This window comes from Phyllostomus discolor, chromosome 5, assembly GCF_004126475.2.
Source record: "Phyllostomus discolor isolate MPI-MPIP mPhyDis1 chromosome 5, mPhyDis1.pri.v3, whole genome shotgun sequence".
In the NCBI taxonomy this organism is placed as follows: Eukaryota; Metazoa; Chordata; class Mammalia; order Chiroptera; family Phyllostomidae; genus Phyllostomus; species Phyllostomus discolor.
Genome location: NC_040907.2, coordinates 20684113 through 20706656, shown reverse-complemented (window position 1 = coordinate 20706656; position 22544 = coordinate 20684113). Strand labels below are relative to the sequence as shown.

General features: G+C 48.9%; 1 protein-coding gene across 2 annotated transcripts; it reads right to left on the bottom strand.

Annotated features, from left to right (window-relative positions):
* Positions 1–79: 79 nt before the first annotated feature.
* Positions 80–21364, bottom strand: LCK (LCK proto-oncogene, Src family tyrosine kinase). Of its 2 annotated transcripts, none has more exons than XM_028513484.2 (13): positions 21240–21364; positions 7981–8090; positions 7576–7657; positions 7288–7378; positions 6951–7049; positions 6696–6799; positions 6366–6515; positions 5952–6104; positions 5649–5828; positions 3662–3738; positions 3419–3572; positions 3204–3335; positions 80–724 (listed from the first exon to the last, which is right to left on the bottom strand). In XM_028513484.2, the coding sequence occupies exons 2-13, from the start codon at positions 8083–8085 to the stop codon at positions 522–524; spliced, it is 1530 nt and encodes a 509-aa protein (XP_028369285.1). In that variant the 5' UTR covers positions 8086–8090; positions 21240–21364; the 3' UTR covers positions 80–521. The 2 variants fall into 2 exon arrangements, with proteins under 2 accessions (XP_028369285.1, XP_035881590.1); XM_036025697.1 differs by lacking the exon at positions 21240–21364 and adding an exon at positions 8209–8229.
* Between the last annotated feature and the right edge of the window lie 1180 nt (positions 21365–22544).

The following is a 22544-nucleotide window of genomic DNA, read 5'->3' as shown; positions in this document are numbered from 1 at the left end:
ATGTTTATCACCTTCTGAACCCGCACTCTCCCCTCCCAAGGAAGAAGAGATAGGAGTGGGGAGCAGAGAGATGTACACCTTCATCAACAAACAAACATTTATTGAGCTCCTGATGTGTGCCAAGCACCAAAGAGGAGCATAAAGAGGTATTAGATAAAGTTGCCCCCTCAAGGAGCTTCTTGATGACCAGGGGGAAGGAAAAGTGGGTGGGCAGAGCTGGTGTCAATCACAGGCCTCTCTCCTTTCTTAGGTAGTCTCAGAAGTGGGAGGGCCCAGAAAGGGACAGCTTGGACAGGTGTCCAAGACATATGCACAGGCTGCACATGCACAAGACACATGTGTAGAGCCCACACAAATGAAGAACCGGTGAATAAGACATGAGAAGTGTATGTGTCACATGTGGGCAGGATTCACGCACAGACTCCCTATGTGCATAGGCCACATAAGTATGGCACAAGAACCGCTTCTCCCCAGCCAGCCTGGCTAGATGAGGGCAGGGCTCCAGGCCCCTGCTAGGACTCTCAGGGCTGGGGCTGGTACTGGCCCTCCGTGGCTGTGAAGAAGTCCTCCAGCACGCTGCGCAGGTAGTCAAAGGTAGGCCGGTCCTCGGGGTGCTCCTTCCAGCACTGTATCATGATCTGGTACAGCTCCTCCGGACAGTTGTCAGGTCGCACCATGCGGTAGCCTCGCTCCAGGTTCTGAATCACCTCAGGATTGGTCATCCCTGGAGGTTGATGGGAGAAGGGAACATCAAGGCTCCAGGCTTTAGAAGCCCGCAGACAGGGGCCATCTTCAGGATATTTAACTGTTTCAGTGTGAGCACCAATCAAAAGGATCTCTGTCTTCATCAATGGTAAGGCCTGGCTATAGGTACCTGCCAGATGTCAGTTGTGCCACTTGGAGTCTGCTACGGCTTAGACACTCAGTAACACACACCCGTTGGCTGCGAGACATTGGGTGAGTCACCTCACCTCTTTGAGCTTGTTTTCTCATTTGGACAACAGAACAAATGAGAACAGAACAGAGTTGTTGTGAGGATCAAATGAGATAGTGCCTAGAAAGCACCTAGTGCCTGATGAAAAACTGCACAAATACTTGTAATTATCATCATGTGGGGAAGGACATGGTAGCCAGGGCCCTGGGCAGGATGGGAGCTCACAGCCAAGACAGTGGCAAGGCCTCTCTAGCTTTGGGACCAGCACATCAGATGCTGCATTAGACAGCCAGGTGGACTCCGAGCCTCAGCAAAGCAGACTCTGCATGGGGCAGAGGCCTACCAGGTCCCTCCATGACCCAGATGAAATAATTCTGGGGCCAGTTCCCTCCCTTTGCGCTGGTCCTGGCCCACCTGGCAGGCTTCTGGCCTGTAGGCCCTGAGGACCTGATCTGGAGAACTGCATGATCATGGCAGAAATGGCTAACTGTTTCTAGATTCCCCATGTGGCCTCTTAATTCTCCTTCAGTCTTGTGAGGGGAGACTGTGAGACAGGCAGTTCCCAAAGATTAAACCCTTACAGGGTCCTGGCAAAATAGAAGTTTTGCTCCTGCAACGCTTGGGACTGGACCCTGCTCAAAAGACACCATTTTCCCCAGGCTTTGCCCCTAGGAGGCCTCCAGCCACAGGTCCCTCATATTTCCAAATCAGCAAATTGGAGGACACAGGCCATGGAACTAAACACCAAGGCGAGAGCCAAGGCTGCCAACCCATAGGCTAAATCCAGCCTAAATGTAGCCTACAGACCTACTTTGGTTTGGCCTCTATAGCGTTTGTAAACTCTTTGAATCAATCACCAATATTTGGAAATGGGCCCATTGTTCTAGAGCTGCCAGTTTTGGCTTCTCTTGAAAAAAAACCAAAATTTGGTTTTGGGGCCCCCATGGCTTAACGGCAGCCATCTGCTGAAGCAGATGCAGGTTCACCCAGGTCCCCAGTACTCCCTACTGTCACCCTGACCCTGAAGCCATATGTCAGTTGCCATTCATCATCACGCTTTCAATACCTTTTTTCTTCTAACAGAGACATTCTCTTTGGATTTGCCTCTATGGGCACAGTGGAGGAGCAGTAAGGGTCCCTGGTGGGATGACCAGAGTGGGCTTCTAGCCCCAGCACTTTCCCTGGACTCTGTGACGGGGCAAGTCCAGAGCAGGGAAGTCCTCTAGGTTCCCACCTGATTCTAATGTGCCTTTTTATTATTATTTTTTTTTAGAGAGAGGAGAAGGAAGGGAGAAAGAGTGAGAGAAACATCAATGTGTGGTTGCCTCTAGTGTACCCCCAACTGGGAACCTGGCCCTGACCAGGGGATTGAACTGGAGACCCCTTGGTTCATAGGCCAGCACTCAAGCCACTGAGCCACACCAGCCAGGGCCCAGTGTGCCTTTAGCGTCCTAGCAGCAAAGCTCTGTGCACACTGCTCTCAGGATGTGGTAAGCGTCTACAAATCCGGCCACTGTGCTCCATGACCTCTGTGCCCCGTCTTTGTGTTCCATTTCCTTTCTCCAGTTTCCTAGCAAGTTCTTTTAAAAAAATTCCATCCCTGTCTCGGCTAAATGCAAGGGTAAAGGACTTTGTTCAGGAGATAAAGGGAGGGGTGGGAGAGGGTGGGAATTCAATGTTTACACGTCTCTCTCTCACTCTTCAGTCAGAAAGCTTCAGAGGGAAAGGAAGTGTTTAGTGAACACCTATTCTGAGTCAAGCTCTTTCACAAACATTTTTGTTGTTCACATCAAGATACAGGTGAAGTCACTTGCCCAAACTCACTTGCCCTAAGTGATGATTAATAACAAAACTTAACATTCTTGAGTGCTTAATAAGGGCCAGGTAATGTTCTAACCTTACATTTCACAGATGGGAAAAAAAGGAATGGCCTGATCAAACAGAAAGTTAGTATCATGGCAGACCTGGTAATAAAAGGAGGCGTCTCGTCTCCCAGGCCAGCTCCTCCCCTGCCGTACTAGGCTGCCAGTGTTAGAACTAAAGAGAAGAGCTAGGATTATTGACGGGAAAGACAGAGATCCAGAGACAGAGATGGAAGCCAGTGTGGTTGACGTGGTACCTCACTGGGGATACTGGAGTCACATCTCGGAGAGATGGAGGAGAAACAGCTAGAAAGTTTTCAGATTCTGAGCACGAGGAGTGGGTGGAAAAACATGGATTTTGTTGCCCTCCTCCATTATCCTATTCAGTTCCTGCCTTTGGCCCTGACCTGGGTAAGGGATGCGGCCATGGGTGACAATCTCCGTCAGCAGGATCCCGAAAGACCACACATCCGACTTGATGGTGAAGGTCCCATAGTTAATGGCTTCTGGTGCTGTCCACTTAATTGGAAACTTGGCCCCTGGGGAGAGGCAGAATATGGTTACCTGGGTCCACTTGGCCAGACCCTGTGGGCCCCAGACTTCCCTTACGTCTCACACCTACCCTCCCTGGCTGTGTATTCGTTGTCCTCGATGAGGCGTGCTAGGCCAAAATCTGCGATCTTGCAGCTCAGGGTGTCAGACACCAGGATGTTGGCGGCCCTCAGGTCACGGTGGATATAATTGCGTGCTTCAATGAATGCCATGCCCTCTGCAATCTGTAGGCCAGGTATAGGTCAGCAGTCATGGGCCAGACATCCTTACCCCGCTGACCTGTGCCCATGCTCGCCCTCCCAAGTCTCCTTACTTGGGCTGCCATATCCAAGAGCTTGTTGATGGTCAGCTTGATGCCTGCAGGGGTCTTCAGAAAATCCACCAGGCTCCCTGTGGGCAGAAGCAAGAGCTGCTGACCCAAGTTGCCCCAGGGGGGAACCTCCAGACCCTTCTCCCCTAACGAGGGATGAGGGATGGGTTGCAGAGGCAGCGTCTGACATGTAGACAGGGAGAGTAAGAGCTGAAAACGGAGGTGTATGTGCTCAGAGTGAGGACGCCTGGGAAGGTCTTTTCCCAGGGACTAGGATGGGGCATGCTTGCGGGGATCTGTAAGCTTTTTGTCACCAGTAAGGTGACAAACTTCTCAGCCAGGCATCCAAAGCCCTGCAGGGTCCACTTTGTAGTTTCTTCTCTTCCCCCCACCCCCACTTCTGTTACACTTACTCCACTCACCCTCAACAATTTTGACATTTTTCACATGGACCATTGAGCTCTCACCCCAAAGTCTTTTTATTCCATCTCTGTTTGGTAAAAATTCTACATTTCCTTTCATGGCCCAGTTAGACTATTCCTCTAGGAAGCCTTTCTAGATCCTACCAGACATAATAAATTACATCATCAGACTTTCCCTGTGGCATGCTACAACTTTCCTATGGCACAAACTCTGGTTTTCCTACTGTGCATAACTAAAGAGAGATCTCCCTGATAGCAGGCAGCTTGTGTTGTCCATCTGTGCTCCCAGTGCTCAGCCCAAAGTCAGCAGCAACACATGTATGCTGAGTGCATTAAAAAGGGTATGGGAAGAGAGGCCTGGAGGCCTGAGGGGCTGGGAGTTGCTGGATTGGAGCTAGTGACTGCTGTCCCTTCTCAAGAGCTTAAAACTCTGTGTGAAGATGACAGCAATCTAAGTGTCCCTACTATGAGTGCTGAATTAGTCACCAAAGGTAAAGGCCTCACCCAGACACAGCAAATATGTCATATATACTGCCATTCCTCCCTTATGTCCACGGCACACATTACTAATCGATCCTAGCACTCTCTTCCAATGAGCCTCAGAATCCTTCTCAACACAGAACTCTAAGCAACTACCAATCAAGGTTGGCTCACATGATAAAACCTATTTGCTGTTTCCAGAATTCATCAGCCAATGAACTGGTTTTTTCCCTTCCTGAAAGAGGGAGAGATCTTGTACTTCCAAAAAGTCAGAGTAAGATAACACCCTCACTTAGCAGTTAATATGTGACAGGTACTGTTCTAACTGCTCTGGATGCATTAACTCTTTCATCTCCATAAAGACCTATGAGAAAGTTACTACTGCATTATAAACACCGTTTTACAGATGAGGAAACCATGGCAAAGAGGAGTAAAGTTGTTAGCTCAAGGCCACAGAATTGTGAAGCCAGAATTCTAACACAAGCAGTTCAACTCTAGAGACCTTAATAAATTCTCTGTATTATTTCTGGGTGAACCATTTAGACTTCTGCTGTTATACTTAGGGAAACTGAGCACCAGATGCAGATCAGGGACGTGGCCTGTGTCATACAGCAAGTCAGTGGCAAAGCTTGGCCTGAAAATTCCTATTTACCTTCTTGCAGCTCTTACTCTGTCCAATAGCAGACCAAGGGAGGGGAAGGGGCTCACCCAGAACTGAAAACGGGCTCTGGCCTCCCAAGGCTCAGGGGCAGAAGGGAAAGAAATGGGATTAGGGAACCCCTCATTTCCTGAGAAAGAGCATCCTTAGATCAATCAAGGTGGGGCTTTGAAGAAAGCAAAGGGACTGCAGGTCATGGAAGATTGGGGCTGAATCCTCTCTCAGAGCCTGCCACTTTAGGCTGGACTCTCAGAGACTCAGAGGACACACTCTCTTCTCGACCCTTGAAGGCGAATATTTGGCGGCCCAGGAAAGCTCTAGCAACTTTCAGTGCTGAGCCAGAAAATGCAGATCTTTCTCCATCCTCTAGATAAGTAGCAGAGGGGGCCGGCAGCGCCCCCCAGCGGCCGCGCACGGCGGCGGCGCTCACCATTCTCCATGTATTCCGTGATGATGTAGATGGGCTCCTGGGTGACCACAGCGTAGAGCCGGACCAGCCGCTGGTGTTGCAACTGCTTCATAAGGTTGGCCTCAGCCAGGAAGGCGTCGGGGGACATGCTGCCCTGCTTCAGGCTCTTCACTGCCACCTTTGTGTGCCCGTTGTAGTACCCTGGGATGGGGAGGGTTGGAGGAAGTCACTCGGAGCCCAGCACCCAGACTGTGGCCCGACTCTCAGGACCTCAGCAGACGCCTCCCCTCCCCCTTTCCCGCAGCCCTGAAGGGCCTCACTCACCCATCCACACCTCCCCGAACTGGCCAGCCCCCAGCCGCTCCACCAGCTTCAGCGTCTCCCTGGGAACCTCCCACTCGTCCTCCCACCACGGCTTCTGAGGCTTCTGGGTCTGGCAGGGGCGGCTCAACCGCGTGCACAGCCCGTCAGAATTTTCTGCAAGGACAAGGGAGGGAGTAGGGCAGTGAATACAGTGGGACTCGAGTACCCTCACCCAGTCCCATCTAGGGGAAATGGACTGGCAGGGGTGGGGGTGGGGGTGGGGCTGTCACCCGCATCTCACCCACTGCCAGGCATGAAGGGGCATACTTAGTGATGGGTAGAGGGTATCCCCTAGAGGGCCTTGGGGGAGGCAGGCTGATAGGGCACAGGTGAAGGAGCCTCAGGCCCACGTTTGAGGGGTACTGCTGCGCTCACTGGTGTAATGTTCGACCAGCTCGTGCAGGCCGGGGAAAGTGATGCGGGGGGAAATGTAGAAGCCTCCTTTGTCCAAGTTACGGATCTTGTAATGTTTCACCACCTCTCCCTGGTTCTGGTCGAAGTCCCGGACGGACAGGGAAAACGATCCTGAATAAAAGAATGGGTAAACGAAAGCAAAAGAGTGGGAGGGGTCCCCTTGCGTGTGGTGCCTCCGCCACCATGCCCCTCCGCACGGGCTCACCAGGCCCGCACCTGGGCTCCCAGGCGCCTGCCCACAGCCCCGCCCCCCGCGGCCCCGCTCCACCTCGGCCCCGCCCAGCTGCTCACCCGCGGTGCTCTCGCTCTCCCGGATCAGGAAGGAGCCGTGCGTGTTCCCGGGAGCCAGGAGCTGCCGTTCTGCATCCTTGCGGCTCAGGCTCTTGAAGAACCAGCTGCGCAAGGTAGAAGGGAAAGCCGTCATCTGTTGGAAGGTTCTTCCTCCATCAACCTTGAGCATTCACCATCACCCCTAGCACCCTTCCTCTGCTGCGGGATCCGTAGATCTGCTTCCTCCAACCCATCCCACGTCGAGTTCCTACTCACGGTTCCGGCTCCAGGCTGTTCGCTTTGGCCACGAAGTTGTAGGGGATGAAACCTTCCTGGCCGGTGGTCAGGGACTGTGCCTTCCACCACTCACCGTTCCTGAGCAAGAGCAGGTGGTCAGCGTGGCCTGCTCAGCCTTGGACTCGGCTGCAACCCCCCCGCCCTGAGAGTCCCACTTATTACATGCCACCCCACCCTCCAGCTCAGCACTTTCGAGCCTCACAGTTTGTCTCAAGGGCACACACTAGTCAGGGCCTGCAGGAGGGCTGCGGACCTGGGCATCCCTGCTCCCTCATTACTACAGGGCAAGGATGGATGGCAGAGAGGAGGCACTCACCGTTCCAGGATACGGAGCTGTTCCCCCTTCTCGAAGCCCAGGTCTCCATCGTGAGAGGGCTCGTAGCTGTGCAAGGCGATAACCAGGTTATCTGTAAAGACAAGAAGACGTCAGGGAGAACCAGACTGAAGTAGGCTGGGAGAATGGAGTTCAGGAGTTCGAGGGCAGAGCACAAGACTGGGGGCAAGAGAGGCGGGACGGAGTAGAGAGTAGGTGAAGAGATGGAGGCCGGCTGACAGCCAGGCAGCCGAGGATCCCTGTCTTCTGGGCCCTGCTGACTGAGGTCACCTTGCAGTGGAGACGCTGGTGGGTTGGAGTCCATGTACTTAACCAGCGGGTCCCGCACCTCGGAGCCATTCCGCATGGGCAGCTGTGGAGTGGGGAATGAGAAGTGAGATTAGAGAGCAGGAGGCCGGATCAGACCGTGGCTCCCCTCGCCACAGCCCTGCTCTCCTTCACTTCTTCGCCTTGGCTGGGTCTTATCCCTGAATTTGCCAACTACTTGCTGTGTGATCTTAGGAGAGTCCCCTTCCCTCTCTGGGCCTCTTTTCCTTTCTGTGTTGCAGGGGAGAGGGCCCCTCTTTTATTTCAATGACCTATAGTGATGGCCCATTTTGTTCTAAGTTGTGCACTCCACCCGGCGCCCTCACCAAAACACACACCCACCCACCCCCGCCCCATCTTGCCTCTTACCATGGCCTTGCCATCCAGTGGGACTATGGGGTAATGGCAGTTCTCACATACATCGATGTTTTCCATCCAGTCATCTTCAGGGTTTGAGCTGCAGCCACAGCCCATGATCCCTGGGGGAATGGAGAGGGGATTTAAGGGGCTCCCCCAAGATCTACTTGCCCACCATCAGAAATGGGAAGTTCTGGAGGTTCTCAGACATTCCCTAGACCCGGGAACTTCCAGAAGTACCTGAGGCTGCCAGCCCTCCTCCCCAGAACCCCATTCACCAGCCATAGAAAAGCTGAAATGGGGCCCAAGCTGCCTACTGACGCTCCCTCTAAGCCCCCATGCCACAAGTCGAGTCATACCAGGCCCCGCCTTCCCACCTGGGATGGGCAAACCGCCACAGGCACCTTTGTTAGTCTAGCTGCCCGCTTCCTGCCTCTCCCCCAGCCTCGCTCTCTGCCCATCCCCCATGTCGGGGGACTACCTACTAGAGATCACACACTTCCCCCAAGCCCTGGGGGGGAGACCTAAGTTTTGATCTGCCCCTACCTGAGAGGTGTGCGCGCCCCACCTCCTAATACAATTCCCTTCTCCAGCCCAGGAAGCTGACTCCTACTGCCAAAAGTCAGCCATCAGGCCTCTGCCCTCTCACCCCTCCCACACACAAAGTTTCCTTCAGAGGGTTCCTTCTGCTTCTCCCCAGAAGAAAATCCTTCAGCAGCCCTATTGGTGGTAACCTTTTTATTTGTTTGCTTGCTTTAGCAGTGGAAACTTTTCGTCAGATGAAATCAAGCAGAACCCCATAGATAAAGCAGGCAAAAATGGAGCTGTTCTGCTTGAAGTAAAGTGGGGCCTCTCTCTGAAGCCCCTAGAAGTCCCCTAGACACCCCCTTCCCTGGGCTGCCCCTCAAAACCACTTGGAAAGCACTAGTCCTCAGGTGAAGATTTAATTTGCCATGCATTCAAGACGCTTTAGTAGCAAGATCAACTCCATCTCCGCCGTCCATTCTGCTACAAATATACACACACACAACCCCACCCACGCACGCACACAGCCTGTATTTTGAGCTACTCTTGTCTCTCCCAAGCACCCCACACCATTTTCTTACTTCATGCCTTTGCACATGTGATTCCCCTGCCTCGGAACGCTCTCTTTTTGACCATTCATTGAACTCAACCTTCAAGGCTCAGCTCACATATCACCTATTCTGTGAAGCCTTTCCAACACTCTTTGCTCCTACAATTCTACTCAGAGCACAGTCACCAACTCAGGCACTGAGTGCCATGACTAGACTGATTTAGTGTCTGGCCCCCTGCCTCTTCCATCCCCTTGGTGAGGTGGGGGAATTCCTCAAGGACGGAACCTGTGCTTTATTTGCCTGAATGCCCCAGCACCCAGAACTAGTTCTAATTAGCAAGGGCTGACTGGTAATGTGGAGGGTCAATGCACAGATTCCAGATCAGAAAAAGCGAAAGAGTTCATCACCACCAAACCAGTAAGACAAGAAATGTTAAAGGGACTTGTTGGCCCTGGCTGGTGTGGGTCAGTGGATTGAGCACGGGTTGCAAACTAAAGTGTTGCAGGTTCAATTCCCAGTCAGGGTACATGCATGGGTTGCAGGCCATGACCCCCAGCAACCGCACACTGATGTTTCTCTCTCTCTCTATCTCCCTCCCTTCCCTCTCTAAAAATAAATAAATAAATAAAATCTTTTAAAAAAGGGACTTGTTTAAGAAGAAGAACAAAAAGATAAAAATATGAATAATAAAATGACGATAACTACATACCTATCAATAAGTATTTTTTAAGAGCTGGAGAGAAACATCAACATGTGGTTGCTTCTCACATGCCCCCAAATGAGGGACCTGGCCTGCAACCCAGGTATGTGCCCTGACTGGGAATTGAACCAGTGACCTTTGGTTCACAGGCTGGCACTCAATCCACTGAGCCACACCAGCCAGGGCCAATAAGTATTTTAAATGTAAATAAATGCTCTCATCAAAAGACATAGGGTAGCTGAATAGATAAGAAAACAAGACTCATACATATGCTGCCAACAAAAGACCCACTTCAGGTGGAAAGACATATGAAAATGGAAAATAAAGGGATGGAAAAAGATATTTCATGCAAATGGAAATGAAAAAAGAAAGCTGAGGTAGCAATACTTAGATGAAATAGACTTCGAAACAAAATCTATGACGAGAGACAAAGAAGGACATTTCATATATAACAGCCACAATTTGGAAGCAACCTAAGTGTCCATCGACAGACGATTGGGTAAAGAAGATGTGGTGCATGCGTATATACAACAGAATATTCCTCCGCCAAAAACAAGAATGAAATCTTACCATTAGTAACAACGTGGATGGACTTAGAGGGTACTATGATAAGTGAAGTGAGTCAGAGAGAGGAAAGCAAATACCATACGATTTCACTTATATGTGGAATCTAAAGAACAGAATAAATAAAGCATAAACAAACGCATAGATACGGAGAACTGGTGGTTGCCAGATGGAAGCGGAGGTCGAGGGACTGGGTAAAAAAGGTAAAGCGATTAAGAAGTTCAGATTTGCAGTTGCCTTGGCTGGTGTGGGTCAGTGGATTGAGAGCCAGCCTGTAACAATTCCCAAAGGATCGCCAGTTTGATTCCCAGTCAGGGCACATGTCTGGGTTGTGGGCCAGGTCCCCAGTAGGGGGTACATGAGAGGAAACCACACATTGATGTTTCTCTCTTTCTCCTTCCCTTCCCCTCTCTCTAAATATAAATAAATAAAAGCGCTTTTTTTAGTTCAAATTCGAAGTTATAAAATAGTTACTGAGTTATAATGTACAACATAGGGAATATAGTCAATGATATTGTAACAACTATGTTTGATACCAGATGAGTACTAGACCTAGTAGGGTGATCACTTTGTAAGTTATATAAATGCCTAACCACTATGCTGTACACCTAAAACTAATATACTATTCAATGTCAAATGTGACTGAAAAATTAAAAAACTTTTAATTGCATACAGGCCTTTATTTTTTAAAGGGTTTTTAATTGTATTTTTTCCATTACCGTTTATTCCCCTTATAATCCCCTCTCCTCAGCAATCACCACACTGTTGTCCATTTCCATGAGTCCTTTTTCCTTTTCAAAAAACATTTTTTAAATGCAGGTTCTCCCATATGCAAAGGTCTTAGCAACCACAAGTCTAATTTAATTTTAGGTGAACAAACCAAGGCCCAGAGAGGCCTGCTTACATTCACACAACTTTCCTGGGTAGAACGAAACCAGAGTTGTTAATCCATGCCGGGTCCTAATGGAAGTGGAAGCAGTGGAGGTTTGAGTTAGCAAAACGTAAGCACATATGCCAATTATAGCTCAATTTAAAAACAAATAAATAAATAGGCTCCAAAAGGCAAGCTAATTCATGCAGGCAGCATATTTGACATTAATAAATGACTGAGCCATTGCTATTTCCAAAGGGTTGGCTTCTTTCAAGCAGTTCTTACACTGAAACCGTTCTTCAGAAGAGCTTTTCTGGGATAACAAATAGGGATAACAAACCTTTCAGGGGCACAGAGATTCCATTCTGTTGAAAGATTTCTTCCCTCTGTTTTAACATTTTCTTAAAAAATTTGTTTCCACCCTTCATTTTCTGTTTTAGAAAATTTACTCTCATCTCAGTCTTTTCTAGAACACTTATTTTTAAAAAGTGTATACAAAGCAAATTACTGGATGAGAAACTGAAATATTTCCCATATTTTCCCTGGTATCTGGGAGGCACAGAATAATCTTCAGTTTCAAAAACCTCCGGCTCTCATTGTAATGAGTTGCCCATCAAAGCATTTGGTCACTGTTTTCATTTCAACATCAGAGAAAAGTCTACTGGGGTGGGAATTTAAGGGTTAAAACAATACTAGTTTCTAGTTTTTATTCTTTTTCAAGTAAAAAGTTACATAATGCTGGGTTTATGGGCTAAATAGAGGATATTCTTACTACTTTCGGATACTATTGATTTTGAGATATTTTCCTCAAAACCTTTTTACTTGCTTAAAATCTTTAAAATATTTTGCTATTTCATTTAATATTAAATCTATTGATGAGCTATATTTTTGTGAAGAGAATAATTGCCAAAAATGTCTATTTTTCTGCCATTATAATTTGGTTTTATGTTTTTCTTTATGTACATTTTTTGACAGATGGCAACCTTAATTAAAGTTAACCTAATTATGAAAAAAAATAAAACAAATAAATAAAAAGACTCAAGGGAAGGCCATAGAGTTAGAGATACCTAAGTTCAAATCCTGGTTCTGACACTTACTGTGTGACTTCGCTGAAATCATTCTTGCCAAACCTCCCTTCACCTTTTCTGTTAAATGCAGTTCATCATCACCCCATAAACTTACATATATGTTAGCTTAGTTTAGAGCTTAGAAAGACTTCCACCAGTGCCCATTCTGCCCTACCAACCTCTGCTTTGGAGGGTGGGAGAACAGTGCTGGTAAAGAATCCTTTTTGCTTTAAGCTCCTCTTTCTTTTCTTTTCTTTCTTTCTTTCTTTCTTTCTTTCTTTCTTTCTTTCTTTCTTTTCTTTTCTCTTTTTATTTTTTTTAGATTTTATTTATTTATTTTTAGAGAGAAGGGAAGGGGAGAAGAAAGAGAGGGAGAGAAACATCAATGTGTGAATGCTTCTTGCCCACACCCCCAACTGGGGACCTGGCCTGCAACCCAGGCATGTGCTCCAACTGGGAATCGAACCGGCGACCCTTTAGTTCACAGGCCAGCACTCAATCTACTGAGCTACACCAGCCAGGGCTCTTTTCTCCTTTTTAATTTATTGATTTTACAGAGAGAGAGGAAGAGAGAGAGAGAAACATTGATTTGCTGTTCCACTTATTTATGCATTCATTGGTTGATCCTTATATGTGCCCCAACGGGAGATCGAACCGACAACCTTGGTGTATGGGGACAATACTCTAACCAACTGAGCTACCCGGCCAGGGCCAAGCTCCTGTTTTTTACACTGAGATATGCATAACCTCTCATGGGTATGAGTCACCCATGTGCATCCTCCCTGAGCATTTTTCTTGACCTTCTTCGTGTACTTAAACCTAGATCTATAAGAGGAAAATGCAAAATACACATGGAATTTTAAGCCAGGAGAAAGGGGATACATTAACTATTTCCCCTACTGTTTAGGAGTCCTGGAGGGTGGTGGGGTAGATGTTAGAGAAACCCTGTGCAGTCACAGTTCACTCATCTGTGGCTGCAAATGGCTTTTTGACTGCTACTTTTGTTACGGCCAGGAACTAGTTAGTAGCAAAAGCCTCCAGAAAAGGACTGATGACAACCTAGAGTCAGCCTAAGATAAGCTGAGCCATCTGGTAAGGTCGTGAACATCCTGTTGTTTGTGATGCTCAAACGGGCCTTGGAAAACCACAGGTTGGTTACACTGCAGTGAGAACGCCAGTACCAGATGGAGTGTGGATTGGGATCAGCAAGGTCCCTTCTGAGCCTGACATTCTTAGAGGCTTCCGAAAAGGGTAAGAGAAAGGCCTGGCTGGTGTGGCTCAGTTGACTGGGTGTCATCCAGTGCAGCAAGAGGTCTTGGGTCAATTCCTGGTCCGGTCACATGCCTGGGTTGGTTTGGTCCCGTACTGGACGCGTGCGAGAGGCGCCCTGCCAGAGGCAGTTGATTGATGTTTCTCTCCCTCTCTTTCTCCCTTTCTTCCCCTCTCTCTAAAAATAAATAAATAAAATCTTTTTTAAAAAGCCTGGAGGAGAGGCCAGAAGAAGGGCAGAAGGAGTGTAGGCTGGAGATCATAGGGCTGGTACCCGGTCCAGGCTGGGGTCACCTGGGGAGGGAAAAGAAGCCACAAGGCCTCGGGTTAGGATCCAGGGGGTCATACAGGCAGGACCTGCTCCTGGACTGAATCTGGGCCTGCCAGAGGGGACCTGACCTCCCTAAAAACTGGGACCACCAGTGCGAAAAAGTCAAGCTGTGTTAAATTAAGCCACAAGGAACTCTAACTGTGCTAGCGTCTGACCCCGGTGTTTCTTCCATGCCTTGTTAATGCTCCTCAGGTCCTCCGGCTGCAGGCAGCAGACCCTGCTCTCTACAAAGGGTGAGCGTTGGAGCGTGGGGCCTGGCGGCAATCAGGAGACCCTGGCACCTGTCAATGGCAGCGATTGTTTCCGTGAGGGGCGGAAGCCACGGGCAGCGACATGCTCCCGGGAGGTCCTAGGATAATGCTGTAGGCCTGCAGGTTATTTCAATAGTTTAACAGTCTGAAGGGAAATTGTATTATTATTTGTTTCTTAGTTTGATAAATTGTAATTAATTGTTGTCTTTAGTTAACTGATTTTCTTTTTACTGACCTCATTTATTAACCTGGTTATACCATTTTGGATACTCAGCAATGTCTGTCAAACAAAGACCAGAAGAATGGGACTTATATTTTATATAGAATATAAACCAACTTAGTTAACCAACTTAGTTAAGTCTCTGATTAAAATCTGAACTAGTAGCCAAGAAAATTGGTACCTAAATGAGGTAGTTGAATGGCAAAAAGTTCAAAATCATGAGCTCCGCAGGTGTGTGTGTGGGGGGGGTAAGTACTACAGGGAAAGGGCAAAAGAGTCCTTGGGAGGCTTGAGTTCAGATGCACTAATGCAATGAACCAGCTTCATTTTAGAGATGGAAAAGCTGGGGGATCAGAGAGGTTAAGTAATTTTCCCAACAGCACATGAGGACTCTCTGCAGAGGTGCAACTCAAATCAGGCCCCTACCTCCTCCATCAAGGTACTCTCCTCTACCCTTGATTCCCTGGGGAGTCTAAAGAGGGTGGGAGATCCTGAGAGGTCATGGACGAAATGGGCAGGGAGGCAGGTCTGGCAGAGTGGGGTCCACTCTTCATCAAAAGTGTGATCATCATGCTGTTAACGAAGTCCTTTCTCTTCAAGGGTCTCCCTCTACCTAGAATGCGTGTTTGTGAGCGTACATTTCTCTGACTGGTGAGTGCAAGTCCATGCATACGGAGGCCTGTGACTCAGTGAGAATCGTGCTAATGTGTGCAGAGCCATGCGTGTGTATGAATCGTGGGTGCGGACGGATGTATACAAAATGGGGGTGTATATAGTTTGTGCCTGTTCCTGTGTAACTGTGAGACCTTATATGCATATGTCTTTCTATATAAAATATGAGTCCCATTCTTCTGGTCTTTGTTTAACAGACATTGCTGAGTATCCAAAATGGTATAACCAGGTTAATAAATGAGGTCAGTAAAAAGAAAATCAAAATTAAAGCTTAATATAAATTTTTCATTGTCTGGAAAAAAGAGAGAAAAAAAATCCAAGGAATCCCCAGGGCTCTCAGAACCAGCAATGAGGGCAGATTCTGGGATGAATAAAACAGGACATTCTCTTCTCCCAACAAAGGAATTCAAGGTCAATAGCAGGAATTTGTAGATTCTAGACCTCCTCTGCCTAGGGTCTGGAATGTTCTCGGTCAAACTCAAGGCCACCCGTGGTCCACAGGGCACTTTGTGCCACTCAGAAGGGCCACCCCTCTCTGGGGTTACAAAATTTGGAGAGCAGAGTGAGGGTTAGATTTCAGCCCCCAGGCCCTCTTGCCCCTCAGTGAAATGCCCAGAACACACGAAGCCAGAAGCCACACAGCGGCCCTGCTATGCAGAATTGATCGAAAATCCCAGGCAGTGGGAAGTCCTGGGCTGGATTTTCTCATCCCAGGCTTGTTTAGGACTCACATCAGGATGAGTTGTGATTCTTGCTAACTTTTACTTTTATGAATTCCATAGACATTATTGTATACATCATCTGGCCTGGCTGGCCCAAGAATGTGTTTTGCCCCCTTACCAAAAAAAGGCTACGCTTTTTCTCTTCTCATCTGTAAACCTAATCATTGATTGAACATTCTGTCCAAAATGTGTGCCAGCTTCTTGCCTGGGTTTCTCAGGCTAATCCTTCAGGTCAAGAGCAAGCAGGCTATTCCACTGCAGACCAGTGTTGTGCTCTGGGCCGCCTTGTAGCAAAATCAGTCAGGAATAACTTAAAACACTTTCTTGGCCTTTTTCTTTGGCCAGCATTTGGTTATCAGCAAAGGCGCAAATGCTCAATGAAGAGTTTTAGCTACGGACGCCCACCCAGAACCCTCACCACAGCATTCAGGAATCAGGGTTGGCAGGCATGGGACGTCATTCCTCCCGGGTGAAACAGGGATGTGTCCCGAGTTGCCTCCTTTTTTCATGTGTTCCTTTTTAATAGAATGCCACTTTTGAATGATCTCTGTGAGTTCAGAGTTCCCAAAAATAAAGAACAAAAAGATAAGTCTTCTCCTACATACAAACAAGTTGAATTTATCCTCACAAACAAGGAGTGGCTTGAACGTAGAACTGATTCTCCTCGTTCACTGTTGCCGTAAGCAAGGGCTACAGAGCAATTATTCTAAAGCTGGCATTTTTGGCAGAGGCCCTCCAACTAGTTATTTACATGTACTTAGTAATCCCCTATAGTGGGCCCCTCCCTCCTGCACCTCTGTGTGCATTTGGTGTTATGGGGATTTTATCAGGACGAAGCCTTACTTGCAGCTTGACAATCCATCATGTTTTATTAAACTTTCTGAGAGTCTGCAGGTCACGGAGGCTCAGCTCACCGTAGCCATGTCACAGTGACCCAAGTTCAGTCCAAGGCCTCCTAGTCACTTACTGGCAGATGGCCTTGGGGCAGGTTACTAAATCTTTCCCAGCTTCTCTCAGTGACTTCTACAGAATGAGAATAAAAATGGGACCTGCGTCTAGGGCTTCTGTGAGCATTACATGTGATATACAGACGATCCCCATAATAAAGTGCTCAACATGGTGCTCGGCACATCGTAAGGACTAAATAAGCAAGAATAATAATTATTTGAAGATAGCATGAACATTTCATTACACCAGCATTAAACATTTTCCAGACTGAAATAATGAAAATTTTTCTTTTCTTTTTTCTTTTTCTTTCTTTCTTTCTTTCTTTCTTTCTTTCTTGTTGATATTTTGGCACTTTTATAGACCATCTTTTCACCTGTAATATATTTACTTAAAATGAAACTTTACTACAATAAATGGAAAATCAGTACCACCGGCCATAAATAGAAATCAGTATATAGTATATGTTAAAAGAAACACATGACATAACACTCAAATTTGCATTTGTAAATGTCCATTCGTTGCTCCCGACAATCACTCACCCACAGCAGCGTTGCCCAGACTGTACTTTCCCGGCTGCTGCGCTGTGAGGCAACCTGGAGCTTAGGCCTGTATCGGCGAGCTGGGGGAGGCACAATTTTCTTAGTTAGCTAGCCTATTGACCAAATTTAATGGGCGTTCCTTATGTGCCAAGCTCTGCTCTCGCGCTGGGGATGCAGAGGGAGCAAATAGACAAGTTCCCAACCACCTGGCCCTGTCCTCCATGGCTGAGGTGGGTGCCCCTCCGGCGGGTCACTCACTCCATTTCTACGGGAAGCCAAAAGGCCTCTGTTCAGCTATTGGCTGATCGGCTATGTCAGTGATTCCCAACATCACTGACAATACAAACCAGCGATATTTGCCAGGAAATTGAAACTCAGTCACCGAAGTTACTGACTCACCGAGTTAACAATGGTTAGCTGAAACTTAAAAAGGTGGGGTGGATTTCCAGTATTGACATGGAAAGACATTCTAGATATAACATGGTGAAAAATTACAGAACAGAGTACAGAGTATAAACCTGTTTGCATTTAAATATGCATATATAGGAGATTTTTTAAAGCTGGCTTCCATGCTAAGCCTTTATTTGCATGATTTCATGTAATTCTCATAATAATCCTATGAAGTAAGTGCTATTATTATCTCCACTTTACAAATGCAAAAACTGAGGCCCATACAGGGTAAAGCGATTTGTCTGAGGCCTTATAACAAACAAATCAGCGGTGGGCGGCCATTGAGCCTGGGTCTACCTGCCTTCAGAGACTAGGCTCTTAACCGCAAGTTTCTCAGTAGTCATGCATAGGAAATTCTGGAAAGATGCACACCCAGTTGTCTCCAGTGAGCCTCTCCCAGGAGTGAGATTGGAGAGAGCTACATTTCATCTATTTCTTTATATGCCAAGCCCTAGGTAGCATGGCTCAAACTGAGCACGGGCCTGCAAACCAAAAGGTTGCTAGTTCAATTCCCAGTCAGGGCACATGCCTGGGTTATGGGCCAGGTCCCCAGGTAGGGGCATGTGAGAGGCAACCATCTGATATATCTCTCGCACATCAATGTCTTTCTTCTTCTCTTTCTCCCTCCTTTCCCCTCTCTCTAAAAACAAACAAAAAAATACTGGCTGGCATAGCTCAGTGGATTGAGCGTGGGCTGTGAACCAAAGCATCACAGGTTCAATTCCCAGTCAGGGCACATGCCTGGGTTGCAGGCCACAGTCCCCAGCAACCGCACCTTGATGTTTCTCTCTCTCTTTCTTCCTCCCTTCCCTCTCTAAAAATAAATAAATACAACCTTTAAAAAATAAAATAAAAATAAAATCTTTATGTGCCTCTATACTGTTTGAATTTTTAAAATTCACACCCTGTGGTAATTTTTGTGCTTGAAAAACAGAAAACGACAAGGCCACCATCAGTTCCAACACTCAGCTAAGAGACACAATCATTTGAGGAGGATCAACTCTACGGCCCACCATTCCACTGCTTTCCTTGTCTGAAGAGGCACAGGCGCGGAAGAAGTGGTACTGGGAAAGAAAAAGGTTCTGCGATCGAGAAAGTTTAGGAAACTCTGGGTCAGACAAAATCAGTCTGGCTTTCTCTGGAGGGACGGGCAAAGCTTTAACAAGCTCACGTTCACTGTGAAGCTGATACAGGACAGTCTGCAGCTGAGGCCACGTTGATTGACCCCAGAACCCCTTACTTTCCAGGTGCCTCACGGAACTTGAGTTCTCTAGGACCAGCACTGATGATGCAACTCCAGACACTGTAAAGCCAACACTGAAGTTTGTTGTTAGAGGAGACCGCATCCCTGGATGGTATCTTGGGCCAGCCTGTCCCCACGCCACCCACACCCCAGCTTCTCCCGGCACTGTTTTCACTGAATTAAGCTTGGCCTTGAAGCCGTCAGCTTGTGGGGTTGTGTATGGATTTGCAGGGCCCAGTGTACATTGTATGTGTAGTCCCTGCCTCTGCCTCTGCACATACATTTTCCAAAGACGATGTGTATGGTGTTTGGGATGGGGAGGGCGTGTGAGTGTGTGTGCTTGTGTAGGGGACCCTCCTCTAAAGTAGACCTGTAGCCTAATCGACAATTCTCACACCCACTATACACAGGAAACAAGCTCATTTGCAAAGCCACAGCACAAGCGTGAGGGAATGGGTGGTTTGCTGGCCTGCCAAGTGCTGAGCAGGGGTAATTCTGGGTGTGGACTGCCCTCCCTTTGGCGCACATTTGCAGGAGGAGAGAGTACCAAACCTCTGTTTAGTACCTACTGTGTGTCAGGTATTACCCACAGCACATCATAGTCAGTATCTCCCTCTTCGATTAGCCACAAGCGTTCTGTACGGGAGCGATTCATTATTGCTCTTTGGCAGATAAGTAAACTGGAGTTCGGAGACGTGAAAACACTCGTTCAAGAAAATGGCAGAACCGGAATTGTACCTGGGACTGCCTGCCTCTGAGACGCGTATTTTCTGCACTGGCTCTCGGGCATTTGGTTTTGATCTGAGGTCTCTGCCTTCAACATACCCAAAGAACAGAACCCGGAGACAGTGGCCTTGGCTTCATGTTTTAGGTACTCTCCAAAACAGGCTTTTGTCCTCTCAGAACTGCCTTCGCTCTTCCGGGAAGCCTTCTCCAGATCACCTAAGTGATGTCTTCTCCCATCCTCTGAACGCTCAGCCTATCCTCTTGCCCCATCGCTTGGCCCTTTTTCCCTTTGAGAAGGACATCTGACCCTCAGCCCAGAGTCATCTATCAGCACAGGCTGGTAGCGGGATCGGGGAACTGCTTAAGCCTGTCCAGGGTGTGGATGAGCCTCGGTCAAGTGCAGAGAGAGCCAGTATGCTCCCTGGCTCCCACGAAAGTCTTCAGGTCTCGCGCTAGGGACAGAAGCAAGGTTGGGATATGCTGACCAGATGGAAACTGTGTGTCAAAAAAACTTCCAATGGCAGGGGAAACGTGGAGAGTCTGGGGCAGGTGGGGACTGCCCCCATAATCCGAAGCCTGAGAGACAGTGAGGGGGTGGGCAGGTTGCTGAATATGCTTTCCTGGGCCTCCACCTTGCTGGCGTTTGAAGCAGGAATCCACAGGACCCACTGGCCCTACAAATGCCGCAGCTGTGTGCATGGGGCTGCAGAAGCGAGCAAGCGAGGGGAGAGGGGAGGGCATCTGCGACACTTGGCAGGGACAGGAATGGCAACTTTCCAGATGGAAGTTCACATGTTCCTCATCCAGGGCCAACCGCACCCCTGTCTGGGATAAAAATAGCCCTTCCTCTCTCCCTCTCCCCTCTTTCCCTCCGCTCCAACTTCCCAGCTTCCGGTCAGATACTTCCACCCTGGAGGCCCCATCACAGATGATAAGTGTATCCTCACATATCCATCCACTCCCAACGGGAGACTCCTGCCTCTCTCAGGACCATGCTGGTCACTGAGGCTAAAATTACTTCACTCATGTCCATCCCGATGCTCTGAGTGACTCTGGTCTCTCTCAAGAGATTCTTGTCCACTGGGGTCTGCCCCAGCAACCAGAAGGATTCCTGGGTCCCTTCACTAGAGCCTGCCCATTGCCCTGCTCCACGAGGGGGCGGAGGTCACAGCCTAGACCATCACTCTTTCCCAAGACCTGGCTCTGCCACTGCCTGGCTGCGTGGCTGTGGGGAGGGAGTGCCTGGCCCCCTCTGGGTGTCAGGCGGCTCTTCCATCACGGGATGAAGGGTGGACTTGGGGATGTGTATGTGCTGCCACAACGAGCACTGGGCTTGGGGATTTCCAAAGGCCTTTTTAATACCTGACAGTCCAGGTGCTAGATCTCCCAGCGAGGCGGAGACCACGGTGGGCAGTGTGGCAGAACCAAGAGCCAACGGCTGGACCGGAAAGAGGATCTGGCTGCATCACATGCCTCCCACCTGACCTTCAGCAAGGTTCTTCTGTCCCCTAGCCTGAAGTGCTGCTGCATACCCAAGTAGCCTGGCCCCATGACCAAATGAAGCCCCCTGCTATGAGACCCCCCACCACAGCCCCTGGACCCCTGTTCCCAGGACTCCTTACCTGCCCAGCCCGGGAGCCCTCCGGCCCCATTCACATGGTCCTCCTGGCCTAGCTTGGCTGCCCAGACAGTTTCAGCTCCCCTCGCCGTCGTAGCCACCACCTGACTCCTCGCGCCCACGTCCCACCCTGACTTCCTGCCTCCTCCCGAGGGCTCTGCAGCCAACCGGGCCCCAGCAGCCCAACCACAAGCCTCCAGCACCCCAAGCTTCCTGCCACCATAGCCCCCCATCCCTCAGTCCCTGAGGGTCCTGTACCTCTTCAGGCCTAGCCCTCACGCTGAGGGTGGCACTTGGAGGGGAAGGGAGGATACTTTGTGGAATCTCCCCCTTGCCCTTCAGGGTGCACCTGGACAAGAGATCAAGGGCAGCTTTAAACCCCAGTGAGCAGGGGCAAGCAGGCACATGCTCTGCTGCCAGAGAAAGGCGAGAAGCACTGTCATCACAGTCCGAGAGCTGAAGCACCCTTTCGCCACAGTCTGAGGCAAAGGGGACACCACTTCAGAGTCAGAGGAGAGTCCAGGGTCCCTGCTAAGCAGTTGGGGATAGTCAGATGTCAGGCTAACAGGACTGCTGCAGCCAGAATAACAGCTACATCATTTCAGGGCAGAGGACAATGGCTTCATTACAGTCAGAGGGTAGGCTGACTGACACTCCTCCAACAGACAGAATGCTGGACAACAAGCTGTTGAAGGAAGCGGCGGAGGGACTACACTCACTAATTATGGTTGGAGAGCGGGGGTCACTTCTACTTCAGGTAGAGGCAAGGCCACAGGCCCTGTTAAAGGTGTGGGGGCCTGGTACCATTTCCTGCAGCAGGTGGAAGACAGATCAAACCCCCTTCCCCGGGCACCCAGCTGCAGGCAGCAGACTGGCAGCACTTCTTGTTATAGGCAGGAGACAGGAACCTTGTATCAAACAGCAAGCAGGCCAAGAGTCTCTCTTTAACCTGGGGCCACACACTGAGGCTGGCACCCATCATAGGCTGAGGGCCAGGTCATCCGTGTTATGAAAAACTGCTGGTAGCCTTTATTAGGCCCAAGAGCCTTAACCCCTCCCAGAAAAAAGTATAAATGCGTCACCAACCCAAGAGCTACACTGAGTGAGCAGGTTGGGGGAAGGGAGCCCACAAAGCATTGTTGGGGTTTGTGAGGTGGAAGCTGATGCTGTGTGCACCTCAGCTGCCGAGCCAAGGGGGGACAGGAAACGGGTGGGGGGAAGAGGAAGCCTGAGTTGGAAAGTCAGACAAAGAGGGTAACACAGAAACAAAAGCAAAGAGATACAAAGTTTAAAAAAAACACACCCAGAA

What these genes read in the sequence shown, in the direction of transcription:
- LCK (XM_028513484.2), bottom strand. Translation starts at nt 8,085, where the DNA reads ATGGGCTGTGGCTGCAGCTCAAACCCTGAAGATGACTGGATGGAAAAC. An exon ending in ACCAGCGTCTCCACTGCAAG is followed by an intron (nt 7,379 to 7,575) that starts GTGACCTCAGTC and finishes TTGTCTTTACAG; the next exon opens with ATAACCTGGTTATCGCCTTG. An exon ending in CACGGAATACATGGAGAATG is followed by an intron (nt 3,739 to 5,648) that starts GTGAGCGCCGCC and finishes TTCTGCCCACAG; the next exon opens with GGAGCCTGGTGGATTTTCTG.